The sequence below is a fragment of the Sparus aurata genome, chromosome 17 (genome assembly GCF_900880675.1).
Source record: "Sparus aurata chromosome 17, fSpaAur1.1, whole genome shotgun sequence".
Lineage (NCBI taxonomy): Eukaryota > Metazoa > Chordata > Actinopteri > Spariformes > Sparidae > Sparus > Sparus aurata.
In genome coordinates, this window is record NC_044203.1 from 14,145,598 (window position 1) to 14,160,155 (window position 14,558).

General features: G+C 43.4%; 2 protein-coding genes across 3 annotated transcripts; both read right to left on the reverse strand.

Annotated features, from left to right (window-relative positions):
• Positions 1-4,519: 4,519 nt before the first annotated feature.
• On the reverse strand, positions 4,520-9,407 carry lratd2b (LRAT domain containing 2b). Of its 2 annotated transcripts, none has more exons than XM_030395214.1 (2): positions 9,219-9,407; positions 4,520-6,428 (listed from the first exon to the last, which is right to left on the reverse strand). In XM_030395214.1, the coding sequence occupies exon 2, from the start codon at positions 6,237-6,239 to the stop codon at positions 5,412-5,414; it is 828 nt and encodes a 275-aa protein (XP_030251074.1). In that variant the 5' UTR covers positions 6,240-6,428; positions 9,219-9,407; the 3' UTR covers positions 4,520-5,411. The 2 variants fall into 2 exon arrangements, with proteins under 2 accessions (XP_030251074.1, XP_030251073.1); XM_030395213.1 differs by lacking the exon at positions 9,219-9,407 and adding an exon at positions 6,732-6,987.
• A 1,205-nt stretch (positions 9,408-10,612) lies between these two features.
• Positions 10,613-14,535, reverse strand: nsmce2 (NSE2 SUMO ligase component of SMC5/6 complex). Its single transcript, XM_030394573.1, has 6 exons — positions 14,094-14,535; positions 13,266-13,378; positions 12,841-12,994; positions 11,723-11,814; positions 11,377-11,483; positions 10,613-10,973 (listed from the first exon to the last, which is right to left on the reverse strand). Exons 1-6 carry the CDS (start codon positions 14,206-14,208, stop codon positions 10,862-10,864), a joined length of 693 nt encoding a protein of 230 aa, XP_030250433.1. The 5' UTR covers positions 14,209-14,535; the 3' UTR covers positions 10,613-10,861.
• Positions 14,536-14,558: the final 23 nt, after the last annotated feature.

Here is a 14,558-nt window from a genome sequence, read left to right on the forward strand (position 1 = left end):
GGAGTGAAATATGGTTATTTATTCAGGGGTTGTACATTGTGAGGCATAGGATCATAAAAGTCTGTCCTCAAACCTGTAGGTTTTTAATGTAACACACCATTTCTCTTGTACAACAGCCAAGTTAATAAGAGGCTGAACAGAAGGGAGAAGGAACGAAATTGAGAGTGGAACATAACAAGAGATTTTTTTTTTTAAGGCCTACAAGTGTATAATTATCCTAATTGGACAAGCTGAAATGATAATTTTTTGCGATTTTCAACCTCTGGTAACCCACGCGGTGCCAAATGCGGGGCAGGTTTTTCGGCGATGTCTCGGGATAAGATGAATGTTGATAGCTATTGAATCAGCCTGCCATAAATAATTGAAGTGACAAACAGGTCAGAGTGCTCCAAGGCAACAATTCCCAGTCACATCTCAGTTCAAGTATGAGGCTTTAATAACCGCTGTGATTTCTGTTCCCCGGCTCTCGGGTCCCAACTCTGGCCGTCTATCCCTCTCATCCCTCTCTTTCTTTTATTCATTCGCTCATCCGTCACCATCACAAAGAAACAGGGTCAGTTTGTTGAAGTTTTCCTCGGGCCCTTTCCTGTTGTCTGGCTCTGCTTATGTAAACCGAACAGCCCCGGCTGACTGGACACGACTAGAATAGGGCCTGATTCCACTCTGATGAGCCCCTCATCAGCGGCCATTGTCGAAGAATTTAAACTCTTCGTCTCGACGCGATGATCAAATCAAAAATATTTTTTTTTACATCTTTCTCACAAAGCTATCTTTACTCATGATGTCTTGTAGCCTCACCCAGCCTGACGTGCTACATTGGTGTTCTTGTTCCTTTTGTTATTTCCTTTGAACCGTCGTTGCGTCTTTGAACTGATCATTTCCGAGCACAGCAATTCCCCAGCTCGGGCTTTTAAGAGCGGCTTTACCTCCACAGCCTACTGCTCAGTCCTACGAAACCGCGTATGTCGGTGAAAGTGAAAGAGAGCACAAAGGAAGGAAGGGGAACATTGCTTGCCCGCCTGCATGTGTGGTCGCATACAAACTCAATTGAATAGTTGTGAAAGTGGCAGGGAGCAGCACAAACAGAGTGAAACTAGGCTGTGGGAATGTTGCTCTGAGAAAGGAGAGCAGCCACAGAGCGGGGAGGGAGTGGACTTTGCCGTCGCGCGGCTGGAAAAACAAACGGTCATCCCACGTCGGGACAAGAAAGAATCACAGAACAGCGCCAGGCTGAAGCCCACAGTAAACACAGTCCAGTCCAAGTCCAACTGGTGGGGCTCCGGTATGAATTATTAACCCAGTACGAGTGAAGCTCGAAGCCTCAGTGAAATGAGATGAACGGAGTTGTGCAAGTTGCAAGCGCTGCGGATCGATACCTGTTAATGAATGCAGTGTAGCTAATTTCGGAGGTACATTTTGGAGCTTCATTATGCTCTCCAAACACAGGCGTAAACACGACTCAGGAGAGTGGGCAGGGAAAATGGCCTGACAAACAAACAAAACCCCACCCGGCCCCTATAGTCTATAGCAGATGTTTTTGTAAAATGAGGAAACAAATTAATGAGGTTTTTTTTCTTTTGGTTGTTTGTTTTTTTCCAGTTTACTGTTAACATGACCTGAGAGTGGCCCGGTTTCATATCGCAAACTTTAATTTAAAACTCTTCCAAAACAAATTGAGACATTCAACATGGCCCCACTAATCAAGGACTGGTGTAATCTCAGTCATCTGCTCTCCTATCTTATCTTCCAAGCGCACTCTCTCCACCTAACAGCCATTCATACATCCCATTCTTTACTGGTTAAAGAGAAATCCTATCTATTGGCAAAAGCGGGAGAAAGTAGCAAAAAGCTGGCAATCTAATAAAAAAAACAACAACCCTGCGGTGAGATTCATGTTTTAAATAGTCAAGCACATAACCTGAAATTGTCAAACGTCGTCAAACTATCCATCTTCAAGCTACACTGGCGTTTGTCCCACATGGATAACATCTCGCGGTGGCTTGAGGCCACGTCTAAAATACACTCCCACTTCCTGCAGGCCTGTCAGATACAATCTCCTCATGAGCACGCTCATCTGAAGTTCAGACATGTTTGTGCAGGGGAGGAAGTTTTCCTGCAGATAATGACATTTTGTAAACATGGGGTTGGTTTGATTTGAGCTCTGGCTTGTCCCCAACTTCTGCAATGTTGCCAGTTTTTGCCGGAGGGGTGTTGGCGTTCCTCCAGTCCTCCACGGGAAACGTGACAGACTGAGTGGCCAAAAGGGCTGCGATGAACGAGGTAATGTGTCAAACCGAAAGCTTCCCCTGGTTTCACGCGTTTAGCATCTCGTTAAACGATGGTTTTGAAACAGGTCATTCTCATCGGTCACATCTAAGTGGTTACAGATGACACTTGAGGCCTTTTACTGAAGTCATTTGAGCTTCATCAGGGATCCACAATGGCTCGGCTGTCTTGTGCTATCGGCCTGAATGTAAAATCAATGTCATTTCTGTGTGGAAAAGCCAAATTAAAGACACCCCTGAGGTTTTTTTTTCTTCCTACTATTAGGAGCACTATGGAGCAGTGTTTTTTAGTGACTCACACGTTTGTTTACACCATGCACGTTGCCAGTTTCACACTGTCCTGCTGATTGAGAGCCGATGGCAATACCGTGTGAAGAAGCGCCACATTGTGTCAATAAAGGAAATTTAAAAGGTGCAATCTGTAAAAATCGGCCACCTGTTGAATTCGAACACAAAATGAACAGGGGGCAGAGCGTCACCAGAGTAGTGGAGGAGCTAGTTGTCCAGACTGGGAGCTCGGAGGACCACTAGCACAGGGACTTTGGATCGGGATGGGCCAAGGCTAGCTGGTTAGCATGCTAAGTTCAACAAATATCGTTATTCCTTCACATTCTGTTGATCGTTTCAGGCGACTTTTGAATGTTTTCAACTCAAATTCTAACATATTACACCTTGAAATAATTTCATAGTCTTTAATGAGGGAGACAGTATGTTCAACATGTTTGCTGGATGTATTTTGGGGAAAAACATTAAAGCTTGAAAACAACAAGCGGCATGACAATATCACAATATTCAGATTAATTCTGCTGATGGCTGTCCATTTCCACAGTGCATGTTACACTGTGTGAACACAGCGATCACAGGAAACCCAAACACTTGTACAGAGGAAATCAAACTGACCGCAATATTGTGATGCAAGAGCAACCCTGTTTCAGCTTTGTCACGCATGATGAGAAATGTGAGCTAATATTCACAATTACACAACTCGACTGACAGCTGCTTTAACATCATGTGCTTCGCCCCCGACTCTGAATTCTGTTGGCGCCACGAAAATATGACTGATCATCATAAATATGCATCACTCACTCACACACACACACAGTCAATTTATATTTCATCACTGTGGCAGACCACAGAGGATTGAAGAAATGCTAATATGTCCGGCAGCTTTCCTTTTCGGTGCCGGTGCTGATGATGATCCTGCTTTGGGTCCAGTGGGACCTCACCTGCAGCAAAATCACTACAGCATTATCTTCATGCAAATATTACCAGAGGAAAACAAACAGGCGAGGTAACTCATCTTCTGACTGGCTATGGGGGAGTCATCAGCTTCCTCTGAAACGCAAACGGAAAAAAAAAAACAAAAAAAACACACACACACACAAGATGTCTAGCAGTTCAAAACAACCTCGGAGTCGGTTGTAATTTCCGTTGCAGCCTCAGTATGTGAACGCACTGTAAAGTGACTCACAGGCTTTTATTGTTTAGACACTGGCATTTAGAAGTGTCACAGGTCTCTCAGCTCTTGGATCCATTTCCTGTTCTAATCTTATTTATAGTTGACTCCAGCGCCCTGTTTCTCCATCACAATTTCCGTTTTGTCAAATCACATCAACTTTGAATTTTATCCGATACGTGTTTTTAATCACGTCGCACATTGGAATGGGACTCAGATTGAGCCTGTTTGCGGGTGCGCACGGACAAAACTGCACCTTTGGCCAGAATTTGATGTATGTTGTTGTTCCAAATGTGAGAATAGAACGTTCGTAGCCCGCGGCGATAACTTTCAAGAGTGACTTATCTCCAGTGGGCAGAGGTGTAAACAAAGCACAAGTGTCCAGCACAGTTGGAACACCACTTAACACAGCTGATGTTTAAGTAGATTCAGGAGAGCTGCCGCCGCTCTGAAGCCAATATTGAGATCAAAACTGGCAGCATTAGCAGCTTTAACTGTAGGGCAGCCAACACTTTTCATCAGACAACAAACAAAAAGATGGGATCTTACAGAGGCAACAGGTGGAGCCGCGGCTCCTCCGGGGTGAAATGGGATTGTAGCTGCTTTCAAACAGTCTGTGCAGCGCAAAACAATGCAGAGGCTTGGTTAGAATACAGAATCGCCTCTCTTACTACTTTTCCTGAGATTTTGAAGTCATTGATTATCATTGTGCCAACACAACTATAAATCATTTAAAAGGTCAGTGAAGATTATTAGCTAAAAAGAAAAAAAAATACCCTTTACTGTTCAAATATATATTTATTTCCTTACTCCTTCATACAAACATCTCTTTTTTAATTATTATTTCCAAAAAAATAAACTGTTTAAACGGATGAATCAATACAAGTGCACTGCCATAGCTGTGAACAGCGTCCACAAGGTAGTCAGAGAGTGGGCAAAGCTTTGTGGTGATTGGATACAGAGCAACAGAAAGGGGGGGTCGTCAAGGTTGGCACACAATAACAGCAACAAGTCGTCTCTCTTCCACTCTGTATTGATCTCCAGCACCTGAGTTGTACGAGGAGCGGGCGCTTTCAGCACTCTCGTCAGGTACAAGTACGTTGGAGAGGTTTTGCTCCTCTGTGCAAAAGATTCATTGGATTAGAAAAAAAAGATAATTATGGGCAATTAAATTCTGACTTCATCCCCAAACGATTAGACTGCAGGTGCAGCCCCGGTGCAAATGCATCCGTCAAAACAAGTCACTTCATCTCAGGTTGGTTGTGTGGAAACACATTTTTCCTTAGAAAGAGGGGAGGAAATCATCAAGTGTGCAATTTTCGCTCGAGTCTGAGGCAAATCAACTTGTGGTAATTTAGTTTCAACCCTTGGGAGCTGCTTTGCTAATTCACTCGAGGCACACCAGTGTCACCCCAGATGTCAGGGCTTTTCCTCTCACTTTGGAGTGAAAAAAAAAAAAAAAAGGGATTTCTTCGGGTGAATTTTAACTCCCTCTGAAGACACACTTTTGTTTGCAGAGTGGCACGTGCACAGGCCCACAGCTAAGCTCTGACAGGAGGGATACACTCTCCCTCATCAACACACATATTTTGTTCTTCAGCAGGAAAAAAAATGTCCATTTTCCAGTGCACATCTCCTATTTCTGTGCCAGACGACCAGGGGATCCACAATCAGTTGACAAAATGATCCTCTTTGATTTCATGTGTTGCGTTCAGGTGGTTGGCCAGCTCTTGCATCACGGCATCTTTGCCAATCTGATCGTTCCTCCTCTTTTCCATGATCACATCCTCCAGGCTCTGAAACTCCAGGACATGACTCTTCTTCTCCGAGAAGAGCAATTTTAACCTGTACGGCTGCTTTCCTATCCGGATCTCCCCTCCGATTTTAAACTCCCGCTTGCCAAAGCGGCACCAAGCGGCAAAACACTCCGAGTTCCTCCAGTACAGCTCTCTGTCTCTCGACCCGACGTGGTCCAGGGCGTTGCGCACAATCACCTCCGGCGGGAGCGCACGGTACCTGTAGAGGCCGTTCACTATCCTGCCTTTTTTGCCCTGGCTCACGTCGGTGAGAAAGTTGTTCTTTATCTCCGCCCTGTGCAGGTGCACCACCTGGAAGTCGCCGACATACACAGCCCAGTGCGGGTACTGTCCCGTGGCCACAAACTCCAGCAGGTCTCCGGGTCTGCACTTGTTCAGGAGGCTCTCGGCGGACTGCGCGGCGGCCCCGGTGCTCCTCTCGTACACGCACTCCTCTCGGTAGTGAATCGCGCACTCCAGCTCGTCCTGCGGGTCGAAGGGCTTCTCATCGTGACTCACAGCGTTGTTGACGGACGAGAAGTGGCCCAAATTGTCGTCCTGGTCGTCGTCGCCGTCGTCGTTGGAGAAAATGTAAGAGACGCCGATTCGGGGTCCGTCGTCGTCCGGGTCGAACCCATTTGGGTCCGACGTTGGCACCTCTGCGTAATTCAAATGCGTTAGCTTCTCCACCTGGTTCCCCATAAAGGTGAAAGGTGGATGGAGGATAAGGCTGAGCACACAAACAGGATCCACCTGTTCTTGGCGCACTCGCTTCACCGGGAGGAGGCGCGGAGCTGTGCGGCGTCTGAACTAAATCCAAAGCGGCGAAGACGGGCACCAGTAATCCATGTCCAGCTGTGTGTCCTCCAGATGAACACCACCTGCGCCGACCTGTGCGGGGATAAGCAAAAGACAGCAGCTTAAACGGCGAAGTCGGGAGGCGATCTGATCTGCAAGTCAAACTATTACGCGCAGTTTCCATTCCCAACAGGTGTGTCAGGTCGCACCTGTTGGCTCAGTTTACTCTCAATATAGAAAAAAACCTCTGTCATCTCCACTTTTTTAAACCACCTCAGCGCCTCTGACGCATCACCTACACTCCCTCCGTCATGTTAGTCTCACTCAGCCGTTCTCCAGAATAACTCCGGCCCATTTTCTTCAGGTTAATCCACAGTAAAACTCTGACGGACTCACCTGCAGTTCAGCTCCTGGCAGCAGCAGCTCTCTCTCCCTCTCTCTCACACACACACACTCACACACAAACACACACACACACTCATTCACACACACACTCCTGTTGTCACATCAGTAGAAACGAGCAGGAGTGTGCGGCACGTTGCTGCTCCTGCCTGTAGGTGAGCTGTGTGCTGCTCCGCTCTGCTCTGCTCTGCTCCACAGACAGTCTGTAGTATGAACCACTGTGCTGGCCGTTGCAGCGAAACTCAGCCAGGATCCAGCGAGCGCGGGGAGGTGTTGTCTTTTAAAGCGACAGTGCGCCTTTTTTTTCTTTCCCATTTGTCTCCTGCACACATCCCGTCTCCACTTCACTTCAAATAAGAAGAGGGGAAAAAACAACCTAGCCGGGATGTTTCAGCGTGAGATTATTTCGAGAGGCTTGTTAAAGTTAAATACTGTGAATAATCTATTATTATCAACACAGTTTATTAGCAGGGCCGGATTCAATGTTTTGGTAGCACCGAGCAGACGGATTTTCTGTGGGGCCCCTGAACACACACTTTGATATTTGATAAACAAATAAATGAACAAAGAGGGCACGTGATTATTATAATTATTATTATTCATTCAGTTAGTTCTATTTTCTAGCTTGCATATTCAGATTTTATCAATCATATGCAACTGGTTAGTTTTGTATTTACAGTATAAGTATAGCTAAAAAGTGTATTGATAAATATTGCAATACATTATTTGATATGAGATTCTTTTATGTTATTGTATGTAGAGTGGTGTAGTGATGACGTACTTTTGCAGGCTAGCCTGCAGATTAGCATCGCCCTGGTTCCCTCAACAAAAAGCCTATTGGATTTTTGATTATTTCAGAAAATGATATCTGTGGTAAACTGAAATATCTACAATTTTTAATGTTAAAGTTCAAAGAGTTTTCTTCGTGCTCGTCGTGTGACAACTTTTCTCGTCTCATTTAGCCACTTTTAGCACCAGTGTTTTTTTAAGACAATTCATCATTAAATCTGGGACGTTTTTTGATGCGCTTCATGTTCGAGAACAACATGTGTAAATAATGTGTAAATATATTAACCCTGCGGTAACCACAGACCTTATTTTAGGCATATACATGAAAACCAATTAAAAAAACCCTCAGACTTTGAGACGAGGGGGCCTGATGGGTGAAAATGATAACCAATTTCTGGGTTTTAGGACTACAAACTACACCAATCTATTTTCAAAATATTCAAAATGGTATGTCAAACACTAATGTAAGCAGTTGAGGTTCTTCTCTCCGTTGGCTGCACCCCATAGTTGTAAGGAGGCTCATGTCCTGCCCAGATGCCTAGTATGCTATGGGCTTAAAAACAATAAATTATATATTTTTTTCATCATAGCCCATAATATGGAGATGTGTAGTGTTATACGGAAACATATTTTTAAAAAAGACTACATCTTAGTAACACACACACACAGAGTTCAATCCATATGTGATTGATAATAACTTTTCAAAGGGGGAAAATGATCCCAAATGGTCAAAAACATGCAGCATGGACTATACAGTATATCTCTGCTATACATCCATGAACAAAAGCAGCTTTCATCCAATTCTACAAAAGATGAGCCCATAAAAAAGTTTGAGACATTATAGAAACATCAAAAATGTAATGAACAGAGAGCAGCAGACACATCCTATAGTATCGGCGGGTGAGCAGAAATACATCCCTGAAGAGATATAATAAGTTCAAAACAAAAATATGTGAAGAGTCCTGACGTTGGTTTACATTAGGGTATGTGACCATAACTAAATGTGTGCTGCTCAGTGTACCTGTCAATTATTTCATCATTTCCATATGCTAAGAAAGTTGGGTGCCATGACGAAATGAGGTTTAGAAGTGAAATCAGCTTATTAAGTAAAATCTTTCATCATCCATGTACTGTATATACACATGTAATCGGAGGATTATGGTCCAAAAGACTTGAAAAATACGACTTTGTAGGACTAAATGCTATTTACTAGTTTTCCTCATCCTCACAAACACAAACTGCCCCGCCGCAATTATATCATTCATTAAAAATCATGTTCTGCCAAACCGAGGGCAGTGTGCCACTGAACTGGAGGTTGCGTCATTATAAACGACCACACGTGACTTAATACCATGAAATCAAAGCTGACTTGAGTAATGTGGTTATTTCTGTATGTTAACTTTTCACTGGTTTTGCCTCTAAACCTCTTGAGCTACAAAGATCTCCACATCTCTAAAGCAAGTATTGATCGTGCACGCAGCAAATTTATATCAGGCACTGCAGTGTTAAACAATTCTTTTGTTCCAATACACTGTTCAATCAGCTGTAAAAAGTTGTGGCATCACTTCTGGTCTTTAACAACTTACTCAATAACATATTGTATTTTCTCACTTCACTATGTTTACTCAACAACTTTAGTTGGCCTTTGAAGTTACCTCCCAGTATGTGGCCCTGCTACATTTACTTACGTACATGATCTGAATACGTGTTCCGCCTCTGACTCGACAGGAAGTGGTTTATTGAGGTCATGCGAGCCACCTCACAGCGAAGACAATCTCCTTGACAACTCTACAGAAGTGTGTCAACAGCACAAGGAACCAGACTACTGTTTTGACGGGAGTGTCAAACTGAGTTTAGCCCACAAAAGCGGCGGGAGAGAGTCATGACAGCTGGATCGGCTCAGAATTTCAGAGTGCCCGTCTTATCTGTTCTCCTCCCTCTCCATCCAGCTCTGGCACCGCCCCAGCCAATCCTCCTGTGCCAGGAAGTGAGACTGTGTTCACTTTGAGCCAAAGGTAAAATCCTCCTTGCGCAAGCCAGATATTGAGGCTTACGGCGTCTCAGGCAGCCATTACACCTCCTTCTCTGAGCTTTTCAACAGATGAATGTGAATTCCAGATCAAACATAACCAAAAGAAAGCAAACATATTTGGGGAATTGATTAGATTTTTTTCCTCCCTCAGCACTGCATGTCTCCACGATATTGGGATTGAATTTCTGAGGGTGTTTACAGCTCTGCACCCATCCAAAGAAAACAGCTTAAATGGCTCTGCCTGTGATACGGTGAATGCAATGCTCGTGTGCGCACTTTCCTGCAAATTGAACTGTTGTTGTGAAATTACCTGTGACTTAACATGTTGTGCAGTAAACAGGATTAGATTTGCCGAATGGTTGTTCAAACTGAGGCAGAGTGGCGAATGAATGAGTCAACACTGCCTAGATCATTTGTTGCCACTTAATATCTTCATAGGCGAAATGCTCTTAGTGCTGCGTGACGCACTGTTTGGAGGGAAAGAGCAATTAGAGATTTTTAAAAAATGCCTGATGCAAGGTTATTAAAAGATTAGCTTCACCTAGCTTCATCTCAACGATGCCTTTGTTTGTTTCTCTTTGGAACAAAGACCCTTCACAGGGAGTGAGAGCAGGCAGGAAGGGAGAGATTTAATCACATAAGTGCATTCCCGCTGATGTTCAAGAATGGGGTGTTAATGGTTCATTGACAGTACTAAAATCGGGGAAAGTTCTTTGGCATCTCCACCATCCTACTTCAGTGATTATTTTTAAAAATGCAGGATCATAATTCACTAAAGAGTTCAACATGCCCAATATGTATTCAAGTCACATGCTCAATAACCCAAAGAAAACTAAAAAAAAAAGCACTTCCTGTATGCATAGTTGCCAATAGTAGTCACTTTACACTTGTCAAATATCAGAGCATAATCCAGTGCTGAAAAGTTCATTTCTTTCAAGTTTCACATTTCTGGCTGTGCAGACTATAATCCTGGGACCTCCTGCAGACACTGCTCTCTTGTGGTTCTGTCAACTTACTGCAACACTCCAAATTACAAATGCAAGTCTGGTGGCAATTATTTGTGAGAAAGTATGCAGATTTTATTTATATCAAACAAGCCCGGAGTACATAAAAATCACTTCCTCAATTCTTATTCAACTGGAAATCAGAGTTCTCGTGAGGTACAAAACTCTCACTCTCAAGCATTCAGAAAACAACTTGAGTACTGATTATAACAACAGCCTCAAACAAAAATTCCTCTCTTAATATACAGATAATTACCAAGGCACAGGATTTAGGATCAACAGTTCAGTGGATAAAAGCACTACGTCCGGTTGGCCTGTCTCTTTTGGCTCTGGATTTTCCTCCTCAGCACCTGGTCAGGAATCAGATCTGCCTCTTTCACGTCTGTGTTTCCACAGCCCACCACAGGACAGCTAGAGGACAGAGAGAGGGAGGGGAAATTAACAGGTTTAAAAAGCATTCTGAGCATTGACACTCTGATAATCAGCATTTCATCAGTCACACTCCTAATCAGAGTGAGGGAAGCCCTCGTGAGTGTTGCTGCTATATCTGTTATGTGCAAGGTGAGCACTGTGACCACAGACAGGAATCAAGACACAAGGCAAGGTTCTCTGACAACAACATAGACCTGTGCTGGGATTTCATCAGTGTTCCTCAAGGACCAGCCACATTTAATTTTATTCCAACATCAAAGCGGCATAATAAAGAAAACGTAAATGAAGGCAGACTGCTGCTCCCAGGCCAGCCAGCCGACTTGTTTACAGCTGTAAAACCTGACTCAACTTTCTAACAGCCCTCTGAGGGCGAGTGTCTTACCGGCATTTCTTTTTCTGGCTGTGTTTTGTTTTGATCAGGTTCTGTATGGCTCCTTCATCATAGTTGTGGCTGCACTTCTTATTCTTCACTGGGTTCACCATTTCCACCTTGGACACAGATACACAGCCGTGTGTTACATAATGAAATAGAGATCAAAAAGACAACTTCGCCGCTAGAAAAATCTAATCAAGGTACTATTCTTCATTTTGCTTGTATGTAATTGTCAGAAAATAGGTCGAGACGTAATAAGATGGAAATGTTTTGAGTTAAAAAAAGAAAAAATTCAATGTGATCACATGAATTGCTGTGAAGCTGAGTAAGCTGTCAGCAAGCTGGAGCGGTCTACCTGTGTGAGTGGGCAGGTGAAGTTGTCATGGCTCTGAGTAACAGCGATGTCCTCATCGAGCTCCTCCATGTTCTCCGCTGGCTCTTGGTTGGCTGAAAACACAACACACACACACACAGGTTGCTTCCAAATCTCCAATCACAGTAATACATGATGAACTGGGTCGATGACAAGATGGCAGGAGAATAACAAGCAACCAAGGACATGGACTTGGCTGAAACATGTCCCCCTTAGGTGTTCATATATTCAGAGCTAATCCTGCATGTCATTAAACGCGAAAAAATAAGCCATGAAAGATTTGATGTTTACAAATTTTTTCCACCACTTCACAAACTCTTACTTTAGCATAACACACGCGCGCACACACACACACACACACACACACACACACACACACACACACACATAGTGAAACACATAGCCTCAAGAGCAGATGCACATTCAGTTACCAACATGCACACACACAAAACTCTCACCCACCCACACATAAACTGAAATCTCCCCTTTTTTAAGCCTACGTACAAAGTTTACAACATCTACCACGGATGTCCTTGCACAGCTACAACGATCAAAAAGTCCAAGGCCATCTGTGCTCAGGTTATTAAAAAAAACTCTAGATGTAAGCTTCATATTGCAACACTTACAATATAAGGTGATCTCATATAATCACTTCAGCTTCACACTTTGAAATATGTTTCCACGCACGATGCAACTGTTTGGGAACGAGCCAGACTGGGACAATTAAATTTGTGCAGCAGCAGTTTCACTCAAAATGTCTTCCGAGAGCAAAAATATATGGCATCGTCTGTGTGCGGCCACCTTTTTAATAGGGGTGTAATAAGGACAACAATTAAAAAGCAGCAAATAACAGCCACAGGGTGGCCGACAAACACAATTATCCAACAGTAAACAATGCCGACTCTGGTGCGCTTGTTTGAAATTAAGCTAATTATCTTGAATAAGGACATGTCCCGAGATTACTCCCTCTCCATGTCTGAGAGGCTTTCCTGCAGGCACAGCTATTATCAAAGGCTATTATAAGTTCTGAATTCATCGAATTGAGTCAAGCAGTACCCCAATTCAGACTGTTTTTCCCGTCTTTTCTCTGCTCGCCCTACCTTGACTGAGAGAGTTCTTCATGCTCTCCTTGTACGCGACAACCTTCTGGTGATTCTGCAGCTCTGTGTCAGAGAGCCGGGCTGTTCTCTCTGCAAACTGCTCCTTCACTTTGGCAGACAGGCTGAACATGGCCTCCGGCTGCTGGGGATTAACCTACAGAAATTGAATGGAGGTTAGGCTTATTCCACTGCCTATACAATTAGAATCAATTTCAGTTGTTTCCATGACATTTCAAACTAACATCGTGACACTGGGACTTAACACTCGAGAAAAACTGGGAGTACGCAGCAGGAGCCGCTGTGAGCCCTTTTTGCACATTTAGGTCCGTACTCCAGGAATGCATCTTAAAGCTGACCTGTTTGGGTAGTATAAGGGCAAAGGATGTTTTCATTCAATGTGATTCGATGGTGTAGGTTGCCCTTACCTCTGCTGTGACTTGTTGCACCACATCAACAAAGTAGTTAATCTCCCTGTCCAGCTTGGCACACTCCAGAATCATGGCCTCCATCTCTTTGATGCCAGGGTTCACATTGCTATCTGTAACAGGACAGCACACACAATGAATTCAAAAGTATCAAGATCCTTTAATTAGAGTAAAAGTGGCAATACCATACTTTTTATTATGTATACAAATATATATATCGTATAAAATATTCCATTTGAGGTTACTGTGTTGCATTACTTGCATTACTAATCAAAAGTACAAGTAGTCATTATGCAGACTGATCCCTGCAGGTATAATACTGACCCTTGTCGTTCATGTATTAACACATACACAGTAAAAGTTGGTCAAACGTATAAATCAATGTTGTAATTGTTCAAAGTGGAGCCAATTTAAACTATTTTTTTTATATTATGGCTGGTTTAATTTGTGCCAATGCATTCATTGTATAACATTGTCATGGAGTTGGTATGTTGACACATTTCAAGTAACTATTAGCTTCAAACGTGCTGAAGTAAAAAGTAGAATGATTCCCTTTCAAGTCACAAGGTATGGAAATAACAATAACATTAATGCACCATTGACCTGTGTGCCTCAGCAGTGTACTGCACATGAGTAAATATAACTACCTAGTTACTTTTCACCATTGAATCGATATACATGTATTGATTCATCAGCACCGCCAAAGGGAGCATGAGTTCTGGGAACATCTCCGTTTGTTTTAGCGTTGAATTTGACCCCCAAATTAAATAGTGATGCAAAATAAAGCAGTGCGACAGGTAAGTTACTGGGAGTGCTTGTTATATTTACCCTGAGCTTCCGCCAGGTCCATAGCTACATCTGTCACTATATCCATTCCCGTCCCGATGTCCACCTGACATGACTTCAGGCTCGACAGCGTCCCGTGAACCGCGCTGAGAGACATTACGATGTGTATATTTTATCCCCTGAGACCATAAACACAACACACATCACCTAAAGTGACGCTAACTAACGTTACGTTAGCCTAGCCTGCTAACGTTGCCCGCCTGTTAGCTTATCTAGCTAACCGTCGAGCTACTGTATAAATGCGAAGTAGCAGTGTTTTATCTGTGTCCGTTGTTTCTCAATGCTGTGTTGACATTAGCCAAACGTAAAATACATGAAAATAGACACAGCACACGCTAAACACGCGCGAAAAGGAGACTACAACACCGACAGTTGCTATGGCTGACTTCCGGGGATGTTTTGTTTTTTCAAAGTAAAAGCCTTTACCAAACGAGCCAATTACATCAA